The sequence below is a fragment of the Sebastes fasciatus genome, chromosome 16 (genome assembly GCF_043250625.1).
Source record: "Sebastes fasciatus isolate fSebFas1 chromosome 16, fSebFas1.pri, whole genome shotgun sequence".
Classification (NCBI taxonomy): Eukaryota; Metazoa; Chordata; class Actinopteri; order Perciformes; family Sebastidae; genus Sebastes; species Sebastes fasciatus.
In genome coordinates, this window is record NC_133810.1 from 22,140,471 (window position 1) to 22,153,421 (window position 12,951).

General features: G+C 36.6%; 1 protein-coding gene across 14 annotated transcripts in view; it reads right to left on the reverse strand.

The window, feature by feature from the left end:
• Nucleotides 1–221: 221 nt before the first annotated feature.
• The window catches only part of LOC141753162 (RNA-binding protein Musashi homolog 2), a 333,482-nt gene continuing 320,752 nt past the window's right edge, over nt 222–12,951 (reverse strand). For 7 of the 14 annotated variants that reach the window (XM_074611562.1, XM_074611557.1, XM_074611560.1 and 4 more), the window contains 2 exons: nt 11,088–11,242; nt 222–4,385 (listed from right to left, as the gene is read on the reverse strand). In XM_074611562.1, the coding sequence (XP_074467663.1) occupies nt 4,341–4,385; nt 11,088–11,242 (200 nt within the window). In that variant the 3' untranslated portion in view covers nt 222–4,340. Of the gene's footprint in view, nt 4,386–5,946; nt 6,018–11,087; nt 11,243–12,951 lie in introns of all 14 variants that reach the window. The other 7 variants (XM_074611561.1, XM_074611554.1, XM_074611559.1 and 4 more) reach the window with 3 other exon arrangements.

Consider the following 12,951-nt stretch of genomic DNA (forward strand, 5'->3'; position numbering starts at 1 on the left):
GCAAATAAACAGGAGGAACACTTTCTTTTATCCTGTCTAACTTAACTAGTACACATAAGTTGGTGCATTTAAATGAAGATACCTATTATAATAGTTTTCTTTCGACTGTTGAGATATTTTTTGACACTAAAATGTGCAAATAAGGCAAACTAAGCATTAATACTTGGAACATGCTATTTTTTGGAATAAATTATTTTTTTAGCTTTCCTTTGTTTTTCAAATACTATATTTTTCCTGTGTTGTCCAATGTGACTTTTATAATTTTTTACAATAAAGTTTAATCTTATTTGACTTGCTAAAGTGGTCATTTCTTTGGGGATCATTTCTCTTAAATAACACAATATCCAGTATACTTGGATTCATTGGAATAATTTGTCTATTAGCGTCACTTACAAAGCTGCCATTACTGCACATACTGTATGGAATTTGACAGTCTCCACTGGAAGAGACACTAATGTTATTTGATAATGTAACAGTATTCAATTTTAAGACCCCATGAGGTGAAATAAATGAAATAACTGTTATAAAACCTGAATTATGTTTAATTGAAATTATACTCAAATAAATAAATTGGAGTGTGCACACAGCTTGAGGCTTTATAATAGGTTTGTTTTTGCTTGAAAACACAGCTGCTTGTGTAAATCTATCAGATCTGAATTCTGGACTTTCTTTTGAGGTGGTATTTTGAGGAAACTTAATGCATTTAAATTCAAGTTTTAATATAATTTAGGTGAGCAATGAATCACAGCTTTGGGGAGCCGGTCCAATGTCAGGACACAAATTTGATAATCTATTAATCAGCGCTGGTTCACACCCCGTCCTTTAACAGCTGATAATATTCCTTTGGAGCCAGACGTCTTCTGTTTAATAGAGTCTTTTGCAGTATAGGTCTTAAAACATATTACGGATTAAAACAAAAACTAGTTCCCAGAATTTTAGATTAAAATGATTGGACTTAATAATGACAATTTGAGAGAAATAAAAAGATTAAAAACAGTATTATCTAAAAACAACTAAGCCATAGGCATGTGGGATAGAAAACATTAAAAGATATAACAGGTTATTTATGACTGATACTATGACTAGTGTGGTAATCATTGGTATGTTTCTTTAAAAAAATATGAAATACTTTTTTTTTTTTACATAAAATCTTTGTCCATGATTATAGCTTGTGTCCCTCTTAAAAAGTAATCAAAAAAATAACAGTTTTGCATATCTAGCGTTAGCATTTAAGGTAGTATGGCACACCCCTTTTAAAACATTCAAGGGTGGGGATCCAAATAATGCCTTGTGTACAATTCCATCTTACAGTTTCTCTATTGTTCATCCATGAGAGCTTTGGTTAGCTGGAACCATGTGAGAGTGGCAAAAAACCGAAAACCAAAAAATAAAACATACAGGGAATAAATTACAATGAACCTCTATCAAAATAAATGTCTGCAAATATCAGAATAACATGATCATTTAGAGAAAGGTCTATCTTGACTGGTCCTAAATCCACTAGTTCACTACGAGTATTATATTAATGAGTCCTATATAACATCTACGTTGTACTTACAGGAGATAGAAAAAGAGCGCAAGAGGGAGAGGGGGAGATGTGAGAGAAAGGAGAGGAGGTAGAGCAAGGGAGAACAACAAAGACCACTACACTGGTATCAAAGACAGCACTCTGTTTACAAGTTAACTGTGATTTCTTTTACACACTAATGAAATACATGGATGATCAACAAAAGAAGTAGGATCTCTGAGGATGGGGAATGGAAAGAGAGAAAGCAATGGATGCACAGTACATTTTAATAGTATATTACAATTATTAATATATAAACCACAAAGTATCAATAAAACTCTGATTAAACTTGAAATCAGCAAAGAAGCATCTTTCTTTTTTTTTTATAGTTTTGTATTTCTTATTTTCTTTTACATTTGAACATTACAAGGGTTTATTATTATTTTTTTTTTAACTCTTTAAATTATTACTTGATCACACCTCCATATCATTTACTTTAGAAGTATCCAGCATATTTCTTTACCTGGTTGTTTTGAAATAAAAGAGACAGGAAGTGGGTCAAATGAAAACAACAAATACACCTGCAGCAGGTAAAGTATTTCAGAAAAAACACACCATTCATTCCATTAATGACTTTAAAAACCAGACTGGAGCATATTATTATTATTATTATCATTATTATTAAATGTTTGTCATGAGTAAAATCATTAACCACACATACTGTGTAAAACCTGGTGCAGCGACAGAGAGTGAATAATTCAGTGTCATCTTTTAACCCTGTATAAATATCTTTCGATGGTCTAATATATAAAGAGATCCACTGCAACATATCAGTTACTACTCCCCAAGCTGTTAAAGGTCTTATTGATAACATTTTTATGTAGACAAATATTTAAAAAAAGAATAATACATCCACAGATCCTTTAGAAAGGTGCCGAATAAAAGAATGGCTTTTCCTGAAAAAAAGTATTATGATTGTGAATTAAGCATTTTAAAAATTTTGGCGAGTCCAAAATGAATGTTTTGTTTATCTTTGTGGAAAATATCTGACGTTTGGTTCCCACTTTTAACAAGGCTTGTGAGCCAATTGTAAAACGAAGTTGGTATCACGTGGTATTACTGGAAAAAAAACAGATAAATGGCAGAGATTGACAGTATGTGCCTGGCAACGACTTGTTGTGAAGTGGCTGAATGTTATCAATAGCACCTTTAACTCGCCTCAAAACTCTGAACTCAGTTTGTCTAGTCGAGAACACATTAACCCCAAAATCCTTCATACTATCCCAAAGCACAGGGCCGTTTTTTGTTTTAAAAAAAGCCGACATATACATGTGCAAATAGGAAAAATGGCCTGTACTTTACTACTCACAGTGCAATGATTACTCGCTTTATTACCTTTTCAGTGTTTCCATTTATTTTGCCACTAGAATAAATTAAAAACCTGCCAATGATTCCCACAATAGAACTCACCAAGGCTGAGGTATGGTATCAAAATGTTTACTTTCCTAATTCATTCATAAAAGAACTGATTCGGAGAACAAGCGTTACATAAAAAGGCTCTATAAGCACAGAGCCCAGATATTTGTGTTCCGGAAAAAAAAAATCAGGAACAAGCAGGATGAAACAAATAATAACGTACAACTAAGTTCCTCTCCAGAGTATAAAAGTGTCAGGATGCACAGAGCACTGTGAAATGCCTGGTTCAAGTTCTAATCTTCACATCTAAGTACAGTGTGCTTTGGATTAAATCATCTTTTTCTCTCTCTCTCTCTTTGAAATTATACTGATATCTTAACAGTTAGACAAAAGATACCAATCAGGCTCTTTTTTTTAATTATTTCTTAAAACTGTGTTATCTCACCGTTTGTAAATTTTGCTGGTATGACACTTGTAAAATTATTCAGCTTCGGTATTTACAGAGCAAGTGTGTTCTGTTTGTCTCCGGGGTCGTTTATACCGTCTTCCAGCAGAAGAAAAAAAAGTAGAATAATAATAACTGTTTACAGCTTTTTCTTCTATTCACACGCTATAACATGTTCTTTTGACACACCATCACAAAAATATGCTATTCTCTCACTGAGTTGGTTATATGCAGTGACTGGAATAATATGTACAGCTACATTTCTTTTTCTCAAGTTTGAATTCACAATGTAGTTATATGAAATTTGTTATAGCATATATATATATTTCTAAACAACAAAAACAACACTTATAAAAAAGGACCATAAAAATATTGGAGTCCTCTTTGTATTGCCCAAAAATAGGTAATTATGGTTAACAATGAGACATCACAAGAAATAAAACAGCTACTAAGATTTATTACTTAGATACCCTCTTTAAATTTTCCTTAAAATTTTAATTTTTTTTTCTCCGAGTCTCTCCACGCTGAGCTTCTTTTTTTTTTTGCGGAAAGACTGAATGGAACATCCAATCTCCGTTACACTACAAAGATGAAGACATGACTTGCAGATATTCTTGGCTATGACCCCCGTACTTCAAACAAACAAAAAAAACATTTACACAAATATACTATAAGATCAAATAAAATGACACAAAAAATTAAAGGTTAAAACTAAAATGACTCTCTAAAAACTAATCAAAACAAAAGCTAACAGAGGAAGGGAAATCGGTGAATGAAATCGACGTGAAACATCATACCAAACCAGGTTGTAAAGTTATAGGAGGTTTGGATTATAGTACAGCAGTTGTTATTTTTCTGAGATGACTAACGTTTTTCTTTTCTTCTTCATGTGGTTCCGACTTTCGTTCTTTTTTGCCTTGGGTGACGCTGTAGTGCTTGAAGTTGGATAGCATCACCTGCACACAAAGCCAATTAGAAACTTCGTCCTGTCTTTCCTGGGCCACCAGATATACTCTGCTGGGTGATAAAGGGAAAAAAAAGATGGCAACAGGATTAGAAACCGTGAATACTGTAGGACTCACATATGACATAAATCTGTGGTCATTAATAAAGTGCTCCAGGGATGACGTATTTTTGTAGGCCAACCAGGAAGTTAGCATCGCCCTGGGTTCCCTCGACAAAAAGCCAATGAGATTTTTCCATTGGGTTTTGGATTATTGCAGGAAAATAAGCTCTGTGGCAAACAAACGTTCATGATACTTACACGTTTTGTTCAGAGAGGTAATCCTCACAAATGAATTATGATTTTTGAAGTGTAAATGCAGTCGCCAGAAGTGAAATGCTAACGTTGGGCTATAAAGGAACTAAACCACGAGTATACACAACCAGGCTCTAAAGGCGGACAAGTCAGCGTTTAGTAGTCGTCTCATTTAGCGACTTGTTAGCAACCGCCTTCTTTAAGACACAACTTCAAAATTCCCTAGTGGGGTATCTATTGACGTATTTTATGTCGTAGAACAAAACATTAAAATCTCTTCAGCTTGTGTTAACAACAGATCTTAATTCAGGCATCTAACTAAAAACCAATTCAAAAAACCCATTGACTTCCAGACGATGGAACCAGAAGTGCTAAAACTAATTTCCGGGTTTTAGGACTCATTCCTGTGGCACTCTATATGACTTCCACATAAACTAATGAAGCACAATAGCATGAAACATTATGTGCCAGCAAATATCATAAAGGGCAGCAGGTCAAGACTTGCTGCAGGCGTAACACAAGTACACATAATTACAGTAAAGAACACCCTGTTTAACACATATTGAATATTATAAAAAAAATCTATATTTCTTAGTTACACCACTTGTTAACTCAGCAATCATGTTCATACATGCGCCGCTACTATCTACAGTCTTGTAATGATTGTAATGCTTAGCTGGGTTCATTGCTTAGCGGGAAATAACCCATTAAACAATCATTTAAACACGACACGTGCACAAATGAGTTCAAGACACACCACACATCGTATCTACAAAGAAATAGCTGGAAGCAGACGGAAAGCTATGAGGGACAATGTTAGCAATAAAGATGGATTACAGTGACAAAATAAACATGATGAAACTGAAATAGTCGGTTCCTTGTAGACATTTACTGCTTGGATTAATATTTAATGATTCAAGGCCACTTGTTAGTAAAAAGTTTTGGATTTATTTTTAGTCATAGCGGTAGAGAAGTGTTCTGTCCTCGGAAAATATGTGTAAGACTTTTTTTTTTTAGGATGGAAACAAAATGTTAATAAGAAAAAAGAGAAAGAAAAACTGGTAGCATGTGTGTGTGTGACTGAAGTAGTAAACTTTTTCCCACAGCAAGTCGCACAAACAAAGTGATCATGATCGAATTTGTTTAAATCAATGACAATCTTTTCTACAGACTCCTGATTTATGAAGACGTAAACCTCCCCGTCACACTCGCACTTTTGCTACCAGCTGTCTGTCACTTTGAGGGAAGGCGAATAAACAAAGAATGATGTGATGAACATGTATTAGGAGAGAGAAATGCACAGTAAATAAAATGCAATACCTCTGATGAGATGGCAACCGGCCACCTGTTCAATGGTATCCATTTGTAAAAGCTGTCGCAATCAACGGGCCCTAAAAGTGTACAGTTAGTGCTGTTGTCAGTATGCATTTCAAGGAGAGAAAAAGTGAGTATCATATCATGAATGTGAACGTTTTGATTCAGTTTGATCATGTTCAGCAGCAGAGCAGGAGATACACAGTATATTATATATAAGTTCATTGCATATTCTTGTAATGGAGAAACAGTGCACGCTGCAAAATGACTACAGGAAGTAGGACTCATTTAATGGTAACAGATGTTAAGAAGAGTTAGAAATATGATATGAAGTAAATGATCTCACACTGTGTTAAATCATTCAAGATACAGCAACTTCATTTGGTAACACTGTAACGCCCATGTCTATAATGCATTATAAACATACTTATAATCTGCTTATAGCCCTGTATAATTATAGTTACAAGCACTCTTAAATATTCATAATGCTCATAGTTGCTCATAAGGATCATAGTTTATTATAATTCCTATAGTTGTATAACATTATAATCTTCTTATAATGCATCATAATTGCCGTTATAATGCATTATAATATGATTATAAGTTACTTTAAGTGGTCACTGTTTGCTTTAAGTGAAAACAAATATTATTAAACCTATGCAAGAACAACACATAAAACGTAACATTTTAACAGTGATTATAATGCATTATAATGTGATTATAAGTCACACCAAATGGTGATTGCTCGCTTTAAGTAAAGTGAAAAAAAATATCATTAAATCTATGCAAGAACACATGAAACGTAAAATTAACAATGACCACTTGGAGTAACTTATAATCACATTATAAAGCAGTAAAAAAAATAATAGTGACTATAACGCATTGTAATCACTGTAAAAAAATATTTTACAATGTTTTGTGTGTTGTTCTTGCATAGATTTAATATTTTTTCACAGCAAACAATGACCACTTAAACTTATAATCACATTATAAAGCAGTGTAACAGTGATTATAATTCATTATAAGAATAATATAATGTATAACACATATAATACACTATGATACTTGCGAAAAAAAAATGTCAGTGAGTGAGCAGCAATAAAAAAAATAATAATATGAAAATAAAATGCTTTATAATGTGTTATGATTATTGTTATAAAGCATTATGAATATCTATGAGCGCTTCTAACGATAAGTACACAGTGCTATGAGTAGATTATAAGCATGTTTATAATGCCTTATAGACATGGAAAGTGCTACCCTTCATTTTATGTCAGGTTACAATAAGCTCAGTGAAAAATAGTGTAAACAAAAATATGTGAAGGAGATAATAAAACACACATACACACATTCATCCTAAAACACACAGCTGATTAAATGTGAAAAGCATGCAGCGAATAGGATCATAAACACCCCTCAGTAAGATCAGTGTGTTTCTGTGTATTGAATGGTCTCCATTATGTCGCTCAGTTATTTTGCTGCTGACAGGTCGGCAGAAATCCTTGGATTGAAAAGAGAAGCACTTTGAACAGCGATTATCTGTCTTTATCACTTCAATCAACTAATTGCGCTCTAATTGTCTCGCATATAAAAAAAACAGTTAAGTTCATTACTGCTTCTTCACAGTGGCTGTTTTCATATTGGCTAAAGGGATTAATAAAATCACTGGAGCGCGAGACCGAGCGACAAATCAGTGACTCTGAAGTCATCCGTGAGGTTGTGACATATGATGATCTTACGAGTATTCAGTTCAACAGCAGCCTCAGTAAAAACAATGAATTATGAAGCGCATTTTAGTTCTGAATCATTTCCCATTTTAATGTTCTGAATAGAGAGATCATCTCGCCGAGAGCAGAGAGTCACAGGGCCCGCCGCATCACCTCTCTGCTTTATTGCACTTGGTTTGATTCACTGGGTGATTCTGAAGTGGCGATTTAGTACGTGGCATCACAGGCACTATTTGACATTCAGTGAGGGAATCACAAAACCTGGCTGTGTTAAATGGGTAAAATACAGTATATCATACACTGATCCGTTTCATAAATCAGCCTTTTTGCACAGCTTTAAGGTAAATATGATGGAAACATTTCTATTCAGAATTGATAGTATTTGTTGCATTCAAAGACTTGTATTTTTACATTCTCTAACCCAGCATGGTTACAAACTGTTGCAGCAAATGGAAAATAATGGAAACAAATCGCCTCATTTCCATCTGTAAACTATCTGCTGGTAAATCTGCCTTGAAAATGAGCCAGCCCGGTCTTTCATAACAAATATTTTGCTTCCTACGCTGAGACCAACAGATTATCGCAGATAGCCAGTGGACCTAAAACAATTAATAAGAGGGGCTTTGCTTAGGAAGCGAAAAGCCAATAAAATGTATTTTTCTGTTAAGCTCTGTTTTTGTTTGGATATCATAAATCAATTACGCAATATTTATTAAAATTAAAATGAGATATTTTATCTTCTCATGAGTTATTTGCACATTTGCTCCCAGTGATTCTATGCACCGCACAAACTGATGCATCTCCTGAGCTATTTCTCACAAAAAGAGATGGACAAAAACACAAAGTAAGTCACAATTTACCACAAAAGCACAACCATGAAATACCATGAGCAGATCAAATGATAAACATGCCTTAAACTCAACTTAAAAAATTACATTAATAACCACAAGAAACGCCCCAGTTAATCGTTCTTGTGCTTTCTGGTTGCTGTAGAAGGAAAGTCTAAATAATGATGTGGACTATAAAGTTTGGAAAGAGTGTCTTCACCCTGTAGACTTGCGGTGCTTGCTTGCGGTACTAATGGGCTTGTTGTTATTCCACCTCAGTTAAGCCGTGCATTAATTAGCTTCTTTCAGAAAAGCAGGTGTTATTTTCCTAACCTATCCTGTGTCACTCAGTTCAGTCATGTAAAACAGTACAAACATGCCCCAACAAGGCTGGCAGCGAGTCGGAGAGCTCGGCCCCGCTGCACCTTGCTAGGGGCCATAAAATTCAGATGGTAACATTTTAGATTCATTATTCAGCGAGGTCCGGGGTAGACTGATACACAAGCAGAGTAAACAAATCACTGATTGAGACATCTTCTTCTGGGGAGTTTGAACCTTGTCACTTCGTTGACAACAAGGTCCTGAACATAAGATAGAATCTCTGAGCTACTAGCGAAGTAAGACGACTATTTGAAAGTCTTTGTCTATTCTTAGATTGCTAATTTAGCAATACTACAACATTTATAACATAACTAGATTATGTTGCATTTATGAATCACTGAGGGATTACCAGCTTGATCCATTTTAAATGGGTGAGCACGCAGTTACAAAGTAAGTACACAAAATAACATTGGAAATGGGTCGATGACTAAGTCACTGACGGTGACACTGAGATAGGATGCAAGATATAAAAAGTTCTTATTATTGACAAATACAGTACTGTACATTAAAGGGTAAGTCTGGGTGTTTTGAAGTGGGGTTGTATGAGGTACTTATCCATAGTATATTACCTAGAGTAGATGACGGTCGGCATGCCCCCAGCAGACAAGAGTTACCGCACGGGAGCAAAGCAATGTACTGCTGTGGACGGGGCCGGCAGCAAAAACTTATTTTAGTCACCTAAAAGAAAGGCCCACTTAAAAAAAAATCAATATCAGTTCAAGTTTCTGCTATATATTTTCACTGCTTTACCTTGCCGTGAGACAGCCCTTTCCGACGGGGAACTGAAGCCGTTGTATCCATCTATGCTTTCGCCAAAGCCACCAGACTCCATTGAAAAAAAACTGTAATTTTACCTCCCACTTGACCCATCGGTCAGCTGGCTTGTGCTTTTCTGTAACTTTGGTTAGTTCTGATTTACCAAAGTCACACAATAACACAAACTAAACGATAGAGGCCCGTGTTCTTTGAGGTAAAAATACAGTTTTCATCAATGGAGTCTGGTTGCTTTAGCGAGTAGTACATTGTTTTGCTTCCGTGCCGCTTCTCCAAACTGGGGGCGTGCCGACCGTCATCTACTGTAGGTAATACACTGACTATGGATAAGTACCTCATACAACCCCACTTCAGAACACCCAAACTATCCCTTTAATAAACACTTCATAATGTCCTTATCGCTGTGTATTTTACATTATAATGTGTTAAAAAACACTTATTTAATGTTAATATGTAGCTTATAAATGCTAAATAATATAGCTTCATTATTACAGCTTGGTCGAAATTCCGTTTTTATTGGCTTTAATATGATCTCTCCAATAAAACCTATTTTGTAAATTATATTCACCGATTTGTACTAAGCACCACTATCTTGCCAGGCTGTGTCTTTCTTTGTCACTGGGGCCTTCCAAACATGTTTGCAGTGGCTTCTTTTTTGATTACAGTGAAAGCAAGAGGCCGGATTATTAACGGGTTGCTGCACATCAACTTAACTGACACACACGGGACAAGACATACAGAGTATATTCACATAGTCAGACCGAGAACACCTCTACTAGCCCGGCTAGTACACTCATGAGTTGGCTCGGCACTTGGCAGCTAACTGATCAGCAAGAGAGAAAAAAAGTGCAACAGCACCTGGCTGAGCTACGCTACACCTGGACAAGGACACCGGGAGAGACGCAGCCTGCTGGAAGCATTGTCCTAGTGACGGAGCAAACTCAAGCTCTGGGACAGATGGGTTTCTAAAAATAAAGGGAATTTGTTCTGGGAAGGTGACACGGAGTCTGGAGTGAGGTGATTTTGTGCAACAGCTAAGGGGAATAAACATTTGCATTTGACACAGATAACTTTGAGAGCTAAGACGGGGTTTACCCTGATGTACAAAATGCTTGTGGGACCTATGAACTCAATGACAGTGTCTGCAAAAGAAATAATCCAAACGCTTAGACTCTACTGAACGTTTGCTTTGTGCTTATCTAGATTTAGGATGTTTGCTAAGAGGCAGGTGGTGGCTATTTTGATTGAGGAGGAGTGTAAAGTCCTATAATTAGTAAGCTCTACTCTCTATGATAAACAGTCTAGTGTGTTACAGAACATCACAATCACAGGCAGCGTGCAATGGCTTAGTGTCTAATTTTAGCGGTGGTATTCTGACACAGAACTGAGCTTAAGGTGCGGTCAGACACGACGGGGCGTCGGGCGTCCGTGTACTCACTGTGATGCTGGGGCCAAACCCAGAGCCAGGCTGAGGGCTAGCAGCACTGATGTAGTTGCCCACAGCTGAATCCTGGCTGCTAGGTCCGTACAGGTCGGCCACAGGCCCTGGACTGTTAGCGCCGGGGAAACCTCCGGGCCTTGACGGGTTGCCGCCTGTATACAAACACAGCAGGGGGAGCAGAGCAGCTTAGAAAACACCCAAGAGCAGATCAGTACAATTCTTACTTGACTCAAAAAGGAAACATTTCAATCAAAAGAACACATCACTGGATTCATGTTGGTCTCGAAGGACTCGCTTATAGCTCGCATTACAGTTTCATCAATTTCCTTTTCATATCAGCTGACGAAATGGTGAAGGGTTTAATGTGCTTTTAAATTGAGGGTGAATCCAGTATGATATTCTGAATATAATCTACATGCTGTGTGTATTATGCATAGGAGTAACATTCACTTTGTAGAATCATGCACAACACAAAACAAGCACACTGCTAGGAATACTTCCACCATGCTAGTAAACTAGTAAGGTTGCAGTGTCAATGTTGCCATGCATAATGTGAAGGAGTACTTGTAAAAAACATCATTAGCTGTCGAATAAGAAGAGTAACACAGGATTATTATGTTACGGATTTTCACTTGAGCATTTCGAACCCAGACATTTGTGCTACTTTACGCTTTCCTATATGATTCATAGATACCGGCAAGAACGTGCTAAAAATATCCTCCATAATTTCAGCTGTGTGCTTCAGCTTTTCAGTGTGCTGGTGGCATAAAGCAAAAGAGGTATGCGAGACAAGAGAAGGAGGCATAAGGGGGAAATATAAAAAGCTTGACCCGACTTCATGTGCAGGTCCAAACTCAGGGGGGATAAAAAAGAAATACTGTACATGACTTACCACCTTTGCCCTGTGAGTAAGAGCAACTCAGACTAATAAAATGTCTTTTGAAAATCCAGATGCCTACTAAAGGCCAATAACACTGGCAACGCAGGGGAAAAAAGCAGTCGGGGAGAAAGAAAAATGCAGTGATCTCTTAACAGCAATCTCCTCTGCTGTCAGCTTCACATAACCCTCCGTCTCACCCTCATTCAAAGACAGACTGTGAAAAAAAATGTATTAAAAAGAAAAATCCTCCGACCACTGAAAAATGCTCGATCTTGTGTATATATGAGCTCATGAGCCCTACGATGCCTGAGAGGAAGTCTTTGTAGAACAAGTAAAGAAATATAGCGTGTAGCTGCAGTACATCCAATGTGTCGACGCACACAGTATACAGACTGTATCATTGTCACCATGTTTAACGTATCACTGTTCCATCTATCTGTATTAGACAGGTTAGGTCCATCACAAGCACCTGAACACATATCAGTGTAAAGCACTCTAGAAAAATGAAGCCATCTAGTGGAGTTGACACCGCTGTTTAACTGTAAGGACTTTAAACAGTGAGCAGCTAGTGCTCTTATCTCGCCTGCACAGCCCCCAGGCTGGCTTATTATATAATTAAGGACTTTTTCAGTTGAAATGGCAATCCTCATTTTCTATGACTGGTGATTTTTATTAAGAGTGTGGCTCACCCCTCTCCATGTGAAACAGATTGTTTCATTTAAAATGTAAGGGCTGCACTGGTTCTGCATTTGACTTTGGGAGCAAAACAATCTCAAGTGCAACGTGGGTCAGATTGCGGTTCAGAATAAAGTCGGATTTAACACAGACTAGCGTGTACGACGGCATATTAGGGCCATTGTAGGTAAAAAAACAAAGGGTGTTAATATTGCGAGAAAATTCAGAGAAAAGTCTCAGAACAAAGTGACAAATTTCTGAGAAAAAACTCGCAAATTGGTGAGATTATAAAGTTGCAAATTTACG